Source organism: Eleginops maclovinus, chromosome 10, assembly GCF_036324505.1.
Source record: "Eleginops maclovinus isolate JMC-PN-2008 ecotype Puerto Natales chromosome 10, JC_Emac_rtc_rv5, whole genome shotgun sequence".
NCBI lineage: Eukaryota > Metazoa > Chordata > Actinopteri > Perciformes > Eleginopidae > Eleginops > Eleginops maclovinus.
In genome coordinates, this window is record NC_086358.1 from 788,228 (window position 1) to 799,828 (window position 11,601).

The 11,601-nt window shown below is 46.7% G+C and overlaps 2 protein-coding genes across 3 annotated transcripts in view; both read right to left on the reverse strand.

Moving 5' to 3' along the window:
* Nucleotides 1-598: 598 nt before the first annotated feature.
* On the reverse strand, nt 599-4,252 carry LOC134871039 (nascent polypeptide-associated complex subunit alpha, muscle-specific form-like). 2 transcript variants are annotated; one of them, XR_010166629.1, is made up of 11 exons: nt 4,124-4,252; nt 3,686-3,747; nt 2,981-3,115; nt 2,359-2,802; nt 2,177-2,266; nt 1,995-2,090; nt 1,789-1,896; nt 1,638-1,718; nt 1,465-1,566; nt 841-1,386; nt 599-651 (listed from the first exon to the last, which is right to left on the reverse strand). XR_010166629.1 is itself a non-coding variant. In XM_063893625.1 (10 exons), exons 1-10 carry the CDS (start codon nt 4,213-4,215, stop codon nt 905-907), a joined length of 1,692 nt encoding a protein of 563 aa, XP_063749695.1. In that variant the 5' UTR covers nt 4,216-4,252; the 3' UTR covers nt 658-904. The 2 variants fall into 2 exon arrangements, 1 of the variants encoding a protein (XP_063749695.1); XM_063893625.1 differs by lacking the exon at nt 599-651 and having other exon boundaries at nt 658-1,386.
* A 3,673-nt stretch (nt 4,253-7,925) lies between these two features.
* LOC134870884 (D(5)-like dopamine receptor) overlaps nt 7,926-11,601 on the reverse strand; it is a 10,116-nt gene continuing 6,440 nt past the window's right edge. The window contains exons 2-3 of the mRNA XM_063893385.1: nt 11,054-11,079; nt 7,926-9,162 (exon numbers count right to left, since the gene is read on the reverse strand). Of these exons, the coding sequence (XP_063749455.1) occupies nt 7,926-8,987 (1,062 nt within the window). The 5' untranslated portion in view covers nt 8,988-9,162; nt 11,054-11,079. The remainder of the gene's footprint in view (nt 9,163-11,053; nt 11,080-11,601) is intronic.

Here is an 11,601-nt window from a genome sequence, read left to right on the forward strand (position 1 = left end):
AATACATAGAGAGAGAGAGTGTGTGTGTGTGTGTGTGAGATCAACGCCTGCAGACACAAGATCATCAAAAGTGGAGAGGCTCATCAGCAGAGTACACACACACGTCTGTTTCGTGGCTCGTCGGGGCGTTGAAGTGCAGACATTATGTTTTATAACTTTTCACAGAAGGTTATTTCCCTAAACAATGTCCCATTTTTCGGGACATTTATACGTGTTGTTCAGACATTTCTAAACATGTCTATCTTCCTGCATGACGCAGTGTGTTATAATGTTGAGTGATTACCGCTGCAGCTCCATGTTTCCTGCAGATCCAGCAGACTGTGTGTGCGTGTGTTGTTGCTGCTCAGAAGAGGCTCTTCAGAGGACAGATGTCCACTCAGTAATCAGTGTGTGAGGACGAAGAGAACAATTTAAAGATGAGAGCAGCGAGACTCATATTTTAATATTTTCTCAGTTTCCAGTCTTTGGTCAGACGGTTACAGTCACGTTTTTAAATATACCCCGGCAGTTTTCCCGCCTGTGAGGTGGAGTTAATGGTCACCAATGCACAGTGCCAGTAAACAGCTTAGACTGACAAAGAAGCCAAAACTTCGTTATGGTCTGAAACAATGGTTTTTATTCATACGTTTCCAGGAAACTGTCAGAGTTCGCCTGCAAGAAAAAGTCAAAGGTTAGTCATGAATCAATAAAATGGTGTTTCTGTGTTGGTCCCTGAAGGCAGCATCTCTCTGGACCAATGGGATTCCTCCGTGTGTTTTTGGATTATAGCAGTAAATAATCTCTGTGCTTTACATGCAGCGAGTCATTTATTCTGTATTTATTGTGCAACTAAAGAGTTACCTCTTCATCTCTCCAGCGTTAAAGTCCCCGTGCATGTGGAGCTTAAACGGGTGTGCGGTGTACCTCAGAAGACCTTGGTTCCTGCAATGGAAAGACTCCCCGGTGCCGTCCGCCTCCTCGGTGCTTCAAAGTCCCGGGATTCAAACTTTGGGGAGTAACTGGTGTGGGATAGGACTTCCTTTTGCCGCCAGTAGCCGCTCCTGGACTGGACGATGTAGGACGAAGGCAGCGGAGGGGATATGTTGCTCGCCGGCGTCTCTGTGTTCGGTTCCCAGAGGCCGGGACCCTGGATCTGTGGCCTCCAGTTGTTGGGTTTGATGAGCGAGGTGCCGACCCAGGAAAACCCGACGGCTGGGTCACGATACGGGTCGTAGGGTGGTTCGTCAGCGCCCCCTACAGGCTGCTTAACAAACGTTTGGCCATTGGAGCTGGATGGTGAAGAATCAGCACCGAACAAGACGCCCAAAGCAGGACCGCCTTTAGGATCCGGTCCACCAACCGTCCAGCTGGTAGCCGAGCTCGGGATCGCTCTGCTTTCTGTCACAACTAAACACAGAAGCAGCATTTAGATATTACAGTTTACACATCCGGACCTACCAACCAGAAACAGCTTAGAAGACTTACCGTCGTTTGTCACTGGGTAGCCTGCGTTGGAGTATTGAGTAGCACCACTATAGGGATCAGGTCCATCATGAAATCCTGAGGCCGGGGTGTTACTTTCTGCAACTGGAGACAGATTTAGGCAAAAAGTCAATGAGATGTCTAGCTTCCAAACTAACAATTGTTGGGAAATGCACCGTCTTTGTTTGCAGAGTCCATGTGTCCGAAAGGAAAACCTCCATAATCATAGGACATCACTGGGTTACTACCAGTCTGACCTGAAACCAGAGACAGATTTAGGCAAAGTGCAGAGGAGACAAAGGAAAACTAATAGGTTAGAAGACTTACTGTCTTTTGTCACTGGGTTAGGGTTAGCAAAACCAGTAGGTTGTCCACCTCTGGGATCAAGTCCTTCATCAAGTCTACCGGTGGACGCTGGGTTACTACCAGTCTGACCTGGAACCAGACACAGCTTTAGGCAACATGTCCAGCAGTTTATGGAGTATATAGTTCATTTAAAGCTTCTGAACTAGTCCAAAAGTTAAAAGACTGACCACCGGTTGTCGGGGCTGCGTTGGTGTAACGAGTGGCACCGTCATAGGGTCCATCTACAAACCCACCAACCAGAGCTGTGTTTCCACCAGTCCGACCTGGAAAAAGAAGGCAAAATGTCCAAGTTTTTAGGGAATGAAGTTCATTTTATGCTTCTAAACCAGTAAAGAATTTAAAGACTTGCCTTCTTCTGTCGGGTCTGCGTTTGTGTAACGAGTGGCACCGTCAGAGGGAACGGGTCCATCAACAAATCCAGCTGCAGTACCATCTGCAACTACAGACGGGTTTCCAAATGTACAGCAGTTTATGGAGAACATAGTTATATCAAAGCTTCAGAACCAATTCAAAGGTCATTGGAAGACTTACTGCCGCTTTCCACAGACTCAATGATGCCGAAAGGAAAGGATCCAGGACCCAAGTGGTACCCTCCAGGAGCCCCGATGTACGGAACAGGTCCTTCACCAAAGTCCAACATTGGAAGCTGGTTCCAGGCAGCAGGAGAAACGCTGTGGACCAGGCGGGACGTCGCCACACCGGCACCCTCATCGGAGGTCCCGGCGGGACCAGGTTCAGAGGGAGGCTGATCCCAGACGATGGGAACCTTAAATCCAGGAGGGGGAGCAGTGGGGCTGCCGGACCCTTCATCCTGGGACTGGACTGCAGCAGCACTGGAGGGTTGGTTTGAATCCCAAGTCTCGATGAACTTGTTCGGCTCGTAACTGGGTGGAGCCGCACTGGGAGCTCCACCACCAGAGGGGGGCTCAGATCCTCCACTGGAGCCCCACGCCTCAGTGGGGGGGTATACGTAGTCTGTAGGGACAGATGTAAGGTCCAAGAAATCATTGAGTGCAGAAGAACTTTGGATCATTTGCAATTCAAAGGCATCGTTTGTGTTTTGCACAAGAAATGATATTCAACATTCTGCCCGTCCAAAACTGAAACGTTTAAAAATCAAACAGGTTGTTCTTTATTTGTTAAAGTGCCCCACCGGACGGGGACTGGTTTCCAGTTTGGCTGCTGTCCTCTGGGGGGGCAGTTCCATACTGCAGGTTCAGAGGAGGGCCTCCAAAGCGAGGGCTGGATCTTCCAGAGCCCCAGGCAGCCGTGTAGGGGTATACGTAGTCTGCAGGGACAGATTTCAGGTCCATTATACACTTCGGTGCAGAATTACTTTGGATCATTTGCAATTCAACACAAACACGTCTTACGCACAACAAACTTTGGAGGGGGTAGCTTCTTCAACACAACATTACGTAGCAGAAGAACGGCACAATAAATATAAAAGTGCACTGTACTTGAAAAGCTTTGAACCAAATTGATTATAAAACACGGCTTTTTTTATTTAACATTTGCTTCTTCAAGTTTTTGTTTAACTTCTGATCTGAACTTGTGATTCTTGATTCTTCCACTCATTCCTTTTTTAACTTCTAGTACCATGTGTAGGGTCGCCGGTTCAAGTCCCAATCAGACCAAATACACAGAGTCTGTGTGTTTTTCTGCTACGGGATCAGCAAAGGTGTTTCTTAATCTTAATGCACAAAAGCTGATTCTTCTGCCCGTCTGAAACTTGTTTAAGGAGTTAAAACAGTGCTGCTCTTTGTCATTTTGTTTCAAGGTCTTGCAGATTGAACAGTAGTCACAACTTCTGTTTTGTCCAAGTCTGAAGCGATCTGTGTTTAGTCAGAAGACTCACCTCTGCTTGTTGCAGGAAACCCCTCCCCAGGGGCAGACAGCAGCAGGCAGAGCCAAAGAGTCCTGCACACAGACATGAACCCTCAGAAGCAGCTCAAAGTGATCAGACTCATCTTCTTCTTCTTCTTTTACGGCGGGTAGCACCTCGCTTTTAATGGGCATTACCACACCTACTATACTGGAGTGAGGACCACAGATCATTGGAGAAAAACAGTGAGCTACAAAGAAGTAAATAAATCAGAAAGCTACATCCTCTTCATCAACCCAGTCTTTTTCCAGTGTTCAAATTAAGGTTTAAAGTTGTCTCGCAGATTTAACAGTCCCACCCCACATTTCTTAACTTCTGCTTCAGTTTCTCTCTGTGTTTCATACAGCTGGCAGCGACAGATATCTCCATCCAGGCCACATTCACACGCTCCTGATGGATGTTTGTCCTCACCTGAGAGACGTTGTGAGGTCCATGTTTCCTGCAGCAGAAGCAGAGGCTGTGATCTGATGAAGCTCCTCAGGCTCTGCTCTGATTAAACTCATTAGAAACACCTGGAGACTCTCAGTCCTGCAGCCTGTTACCCCCCCTGCCTGCTCTACCATACTGCCAAACATTACTTATCCCGATGCATGGTTTGTGTGATGTGGAAAACACCAAGCTATCCTCATTCTGCAGCATGCTTCTCTTATTCTGACCCACAATCCTTTGCCCTGTGAGCGAGAGGGGGAAAGTTCATTAATGTGCTTTGGTTAATTGAAGTACTATACATGTTTCTTAGTGTGCAGTGTGCACCAAAAATAAAACCAATAAAGCATCTTTTAGAGTTTTAACTGCGACTTGCAACTGCAGATGGAGTTGTGGAAGGTGTGAAGTGAGCTTCATGTTGATTATATTTTATTTGACTGAAATAAATGCCGACAAACTGAGAAAGAAACGTGCAATACAAAATCTAGTTTGTATGTACATGTTCTGGCCATGTTGGACATACAATGAGGCGTAGGGAAGCACAGTCCTAACAAAAGTCCACGCTTTGAGTTCAGTGTGCTGTACACAAAATGGGGGGGGGGCAATTACCTTGTAGTGCATCTGGAGCAGACACAAAGACAGTGTTGTTCCAGGCTGAAGAGTGAAGAGGCTCCAACACAACCCCCCCTCTTCTCCTGCAGATGAAAGTGTGTGTGTGTGCGTGTGTGTGTGTGTGTGTATGTGTGTGTGATGATGTGCTTCCTGACCTTTGACCTCCCTGAAGCCATGGATCCACAAGAGAAACAATATTTCTATTCCTGAACGTCACCCAGAGCTCCGGTCCCAGCTGTGTGCGTCTCTCTTTAGTCTCCCCTGGTCTCCAGCTGTTTGCGTCTCTCTTTAGTGTCCCCTGGTCTCCAGCTGTGTGCTTCTCTCTTTAGTGTCCCCTGGTCTCCAGCTGTGTGCGTCTCTCTTTAGTCTCCCCTGGTCTCCAGCTGTGTGCGTCTCTCTTTAGTCTCCCCTGGTCTCCAGCTGTTTGCGTCTCTCTTTAGTGTCCCCTGGTCTCCAGCTGTGTGCGTCTCTCTTTAGTGTCCCCTGGTCTCCAGCTGTGTGCGTCTCTCTTTAGTCTCCCCTGGTCTCCAGCTGTTTGCGTCTCTCTTTAGTGTCCCCTGGTCTCCAGCTGTGTGCTTCTCTCTTTAGTGTCCCCTGGTCTCCAGCTGTGTGCGTCTCTCTTTAGTGTCCCCTGGTCTCCAGCTGTGTGCGTCTCTCTTTAGTCTCCCCTGGTCTCCAGCTGTTTGCGTCTCTCTTTAGTGTCCCCTGGTCTCCAGCTGTGTGCGTCTCTCTTTAGTGTCCCCTGGTCTCCAGCTGTGTGCTTCTCTCTTTAGTGTCCCCTGGTCTCCAGCTGTGTGCGTCTCTCTTTAGTGTCCCCTGGTCTCCAGCTGTGTGCGTCTCTCTTTAGTGTCCCCTGGTCTCAGCTGTGTGCGTCTCTCTTTAGTGTCCCCTGGTCTCCAGCTGTGTGCGTCTCTCTTTAGTGTCCCCTGGTCTCCAGCTGTGTGCGTCTCTCTTTAGTGTCCCCTGGTCTCAGCTGTGTGCGTCTCTCTTTAGTGTCCCCTGGTCTCCAGCTGTGTGCGTCTCTCTTTAGTGTCCCCTGGTCTCCAGCTGTGTGCGTCTGTCTTTAGTGTCCCCTGGTCTCCAGCTGTGTGCGTCTCTCTTTAGTGTCCCCTGGTCTCCGTTGTGTTGGAGCTTCTTGCAGCGTTTGGTTTCTGCAGCTTTTAGTAAACGCTGCTCATGTTTCCTCTGCTGATTGTTCTCTAAATGCTGCATGTGTTGAAGAGCTGCTGCAGATGTTTCTGTATGTGTTGAAGAGCTGCTGCAGATGTTTCTGTAGGTGTTGAAGAGCTGCTGCAGATGTTTCTGCATGAGTTCTGACCTGAGTTTCTGTATCTGCATCAGCAGTTCGTCCTGATGGAAGAGGTTTGAAACTGTCGACCTCCGTAGGAAATACAATTTTACCGTCAAAATGTTCTCAAGATCTGAAACCTGTGAGAAAACTGTCCAATATTGAAACCCATTGACTGTCTTTTCTAAACACGGCTGTACAGAAGCTTTTGGACCTTCACATCCAGATCCGCTCCTCTCTTCACCCTGATGTTTCCCCGACTGAAACCTCCTGCAATTACCTGAAGAGCCAATTAACCACTGAAGCTAATTGTGTAATTGTTGTTGATTATCGTCTGTCTTTAACATATCAAAGGTCCAGACCCAAGCGCTCACATCAAACACAGCCCGGTTCAGAACGTCACTCACCAAAGCAAACAGCTCGGATAAAAAGCTCCACAATAAAGTGCTTTAGTCCTGCAGGGCGGGCCAAGCTGCTCTATGGCTCTGCTAATATTCATACCTTTCCTGCTTTCAGCTGAAGGTGAACCTTCTCTATGGAACAGCCCTTGGATAATAGTGTGTTTCTACAGACGCTGTGTTTGCTTTTAGACATGCAAACTGTGTCTTTGCAGGTCATTTATGCTCTGAAGTGTGATGGTTTTAAATGCATGCTTTGAATTACCGTAACTCTTAGAGCTTGAGACGACAGACTGGTGTTCCACATGAATTCATTTACTTTTTGCAGGTTATTCTGTATTTTCAGAGCAGACTTTGAACAACATCCTCTCTCTTATGCACTTATCCTTTATTGTGTGTGGTGATGCTAACGTAACGCACTTTAGATTACCTGGGAACTAAAATGACTTGACCATTTATTATAATTTGTGGATTTGAAACATTTGGAAAACAATTTCCCCCTTTGGAGAAGATAAGTACACTTAATTAAACTGAGCTGTATTTATTCGTTTATCAGAAGCATGGAACACTTTAATAAAGCACCCACAGTCTCCCATGGTTCTGGGTTTGGTCCTGGGGGGGGACGGAGGAGGTCATCTTTTCCAGAGCGGAGGTTTCTCTGAGGTAGGAGGGAGCACTTCCTGAGTGAGACCGGGACCAGGGCAGGGATTTGAGGATGGGGGTGCTGTCCTCTCATCAGGGTCCTAGCGGCGCTGCTCTGGACGTGGAGCAGCTGAACATGACCAGTAGAGCCCATTTAAAGTACTGGGAACAGTGGAGAATAATGCACAATGTGAAGAATGATTGGGGGGAAAATAAAGCGTCAGTTCCACTTTATTTCTTACACTTCTGTCTTTTTGAGGATAAAAAGCAAAGATTCAACAACATTTAAATCCCGGAAATAAAGTCCAAGAAGAATATGCTCTTGTAGTTTCAGTTATTCTTCAAACGATCCACAGATCTGGATTGGATTCTTGATATTAGCCTCTTCTCATTCGTTCATCCTATATCACTGAAGCTTCTCTCAACATCCTCACTTTGTTCTCCAAACACACATCCTTGCATTTCCCATATTTTCAATCTCAAAAAAGCTATCCGCTGATCTTCAGACGTCTCCCTCCCGATCAGTCAATGGCTGAAAGCCTTCTTGGGTCCATTGGCATCACAGAAGTGAAGAACCAACATTTGGACACCAGGAGAATGTGCTTCAGTGGCCTGTGTCTAAAGGAAAGGGAGGGAATCCGAAGAACACATCCCAACTCATTTCTGGGTTTTAAGTCCTCTGAACTCTTCCCTATGATGGGAGGTCCAGATTGAGAACTCATCGACACAGGAAACCAGTAGAGTGTGAAGTAAACCTGCGTGCAGAGTCTTTAAAGTCCAGTAAAAGACAATAAAATGTAAAAATAAAATCTGAATTTGGCTCCACTTGTCCCAGATGTTGGACCCCTCACAGGTCTGGGATCTGACCTGGGATCAGGTAGCAGTCGGCAGGTCCGGATGAGTTGAAGGGCATCAGGTCCAGACAGATCTCCGCCTCGCTCTGCAGGATAGAGGGCAGCAGCAGGTTCCGGTGGCGCCGGGAATCACCGGAAATGACGGAGACTTTGTCGAAGTTCATTTCCTGTCTCTGCACACTTTGACCCGGAAGCACTTCCTTTTGCAGGGTGGTGTCGTGGCGGTAGGACACCAGCTCGTTGCTGAAGTCCACCGCCTGCACCTCAGAACTGGAGCAGAACCGCCCACAGCCCAGGAGTGTGGAGAAGGCCTTCCGGAAGTCTGCATTGAAGGCGTAGATGACCGGGTTCAGGGAAGAGTTGGCCCAGCCAAACCACACGAACACGCTGAAGGTGGTGTCGCTGACGCAGGCGCCGGCCCGCTGCGCGTCACAGAACGGCACCACGCAGTTCAGCACGAAGAAGGGCAGCCAGCAGAACACGAAGACCCCCATGATGACGGAGAGGGTCTTCAGCACTTTGGTTTCTCTCTTGAAGGACGTCTTCAGCGAACTCTCTTCGTGGGTCGACATGCGGTGGTGGTTTCGCGCACTTCGCCCCACCGCCGCCGCGCTCTCCAGGGAGGAGATGCGCCGGATCTGGGTCTGAGCGATGCGGTAGATCCGTGTGTACGTCCCCACCATGATCAGCACCGGGATGTAGAAGCTGATGAGCGAGGAGGAGATGGCGTAGCTGCGGTTCAGGCGCGCGTTGCAGTCCGCCGCGTTGTTTGCCGCGGTGGAGTTCTGCAGGCGGTGCCAGTTGAGCTGCACGGGGATGAAGGAGATGAGGATGGAGAGGGTCCACGCCACGCCGATCATCAGGTAGGCGAACCTGCGTGTCATCCTTCGCTCATAGCGGAAGGGGCTGGAGATGGCCCAGTATCGGTCCATGCTGATGACGCACAGGTTCAGGATGGACGCGGTGGAGCACATGATGTCAAAGGCGACCCACGTGTCGCAGAAGTGGCCGAACAGCCACGTGCCCGCGACCTCGGACACCGCGCGCCACGGCATCACGAGGACGGCCACGCAGAGGTCTGACACCGCGAGCGACACCACGAAGGAGTTGGTGACTTTGGAGCGAAGGTGGCGGAACCGGATCACCGCGGCGCACACCAGCGCGTTCCCGAGCAGCGTGGACACGATCAGGGCGCACAGCACGCACCCGGTGAGCGCGCGGAGGCTGAGGCTGTTCATCCCAACGTGCCCTCATGGAGCTGAACGCACCGTCACCGCGTCCGGGTCTCCACACAGCCTCGGACGCGCGGAAAAAACCGTCTCCTGCAGCTGAGACATGTTCCCCCTCTCAGCTGCACATCAGCAAAGTGCACAGAGAGAGAGAGAGAGAGAGAGAGAGAGAGAGAGAGAGAGAGAGAGAGAGAGAGAGAGAGAGAGAGAGAGAGAGAGAGAGAGAGAGAGAGAGAGAGAGACACTGAAATATAACGATAAGTTAACCCTTTAATATCATAATAAGACCTCTAGGCGGCAGAATAAACCCTCTCATATCCACAGCAGAGACATTTGCTGTCCCAAACTCTGGATCATCATGTCAGAAAGTGAACCTTGTTGTTTAAATGAATCCATAACCAGTCTAATACTGGACTCAGGCTGCAGAATAACACATATGACCCTCTCATATCCAGATTATCACAAAGATTTAAGGCACAAATACTTGTAGAAAATATCAAAACCAGTAAAGTTGCTGCAGAAATATGAAAGGTTTCTTGTAAAATACTAGCATAAACAATAAAGCATATTTACCCTCATTTTTAGATAAGTACAATGCAGCAGAGACACGAGCAGTCCAGATACCTGGTGTCAGGAATCTGAGGAGAGGAAACCCTTCTGTCTGAATGTAATCCTCATAAAATAAGGTCATTAATGATGCCACTAACATGGATATTACTGCACTGAATGGGAAGAGAAAAGTGCAGAAAGCATGGGCTTTAATTCACACTGAATGTTTAGAATGTTCTTCTGCAAAAAGCGTTTGGAAAAAGCTGTAATTTGGGCGTTTGGATCATCAGCACAAATCATTTGCACAATTGTTGAATGTTCTATCTGTCTAAGTTTATATCTCAGTGGAATTAAATGTATGTATTTATATATGAAACTATCTATTCTCTAGGAACTCTATCTTTATAGTGTTGATACAAAATCATTTAAAGATCATGAAGCAAAATTATATTTATCAATATCGTTTTTAGAAAAGCTTAAAGGGTCACCCTGCCCCCTGCTGGAGACACAGCGACAACACATCCTGCAGTATATACCATAAACATGTATAAATACACATTTTAACAAGTACAAGATCTGAGTACTTCTACTTTACTCAAGTACAAGATCTGAGTACTTCTACTTTAACTCAAGTACAAGATCTGAGTACTTCTACTTTACTCAAGTACAAGATCTGAGTACTTCTACTTTTAGACAGGTACAAGATCTGAGTACTTATACTTTACTCAAGTACAAGATCTGAGTACTTCTACTTTAACTCAAGTACAAGATCTGAGTACTTATACTTTACTCAAGTACAAGATCTGAGTACTTCTACTTTCACCAAAGTACAAGATCTGAGTACTTCTACTTTTACTCAAGTACAAGATCTGAGTACTTCTACTTTTACTCAAGTACAAGATCTGAGTACTTCTACTTTTACTCAAGTACAAGATCTGAGTACTTCTACTTTTACTCAAGTACAAGATCTGAGTACTTCTACTTTCACCAAAGTACAAGATCTGAGTACTCCTACTTTTACTCAAGTACAAGATCTGAGTACTTCTACTTTTACTCTAGTACAAGGTCTGAGTACTTCTACTTTACTCAAGTTCAAGACCTGAGTACTTCTACTTTCACCAAAGTACAAGATCTGAGTACTTCTACTTTTACTCAAGTACAAGACCTGAGTACTTCTACTTTCACCAAAGTACAAGATCTGAGTACTTCTACTTTCACCAAAGTACAAGATCTGAGTACTTCTACTTTCACCAAAGTACAAGATCTAAGTACTTCTACTTTTACTCAAGTACAAGATCTGAGTACTTGTACTTTACCCAAGTACAAGACCTGAGTACTTCTACTTTAACTCAAGTACAAGACCTGAGTACTTCTACTTTACTCAAGTACAAGACCTGAGTACTTCTACTTTACTCAAGTACAAGATCTGAGTACTTCTACTTTACTCAAGTACAAGACCTGAGTACTTCTACTTTACTCAAGTACAAGATCTGAGTACTTCTACTTTACTCAAGTACAAGACCTGAGTACTTCTACTTTACTCAAGAACAAGATCTGAGTACTTCTACTTTACTCAAGTACAAGACCTGAGTACTTCTACTTTACTCAAGTACAAGATCTGAGTACTTCTACTTTACTCAAGTACAAGACCTGAGTACTTCTACTTTACTCAAGTACAAGACCTGAGTACTTCTACTTTACTCAAGTACAAGATCTGAGTACTTCTACTTTACTCAAGAACAAGACCTGAGTACTTCTACTTTACTCAAGAACAAGATCTGAGTACTTCTACTTTACTCAAGAACAAGATCTGAGTACTTGTACTTTACTCAAGTACAAGACCTGAGTACTTGTACTTTACTCAAGTATAAGACCTGAGAACTTCTACTTT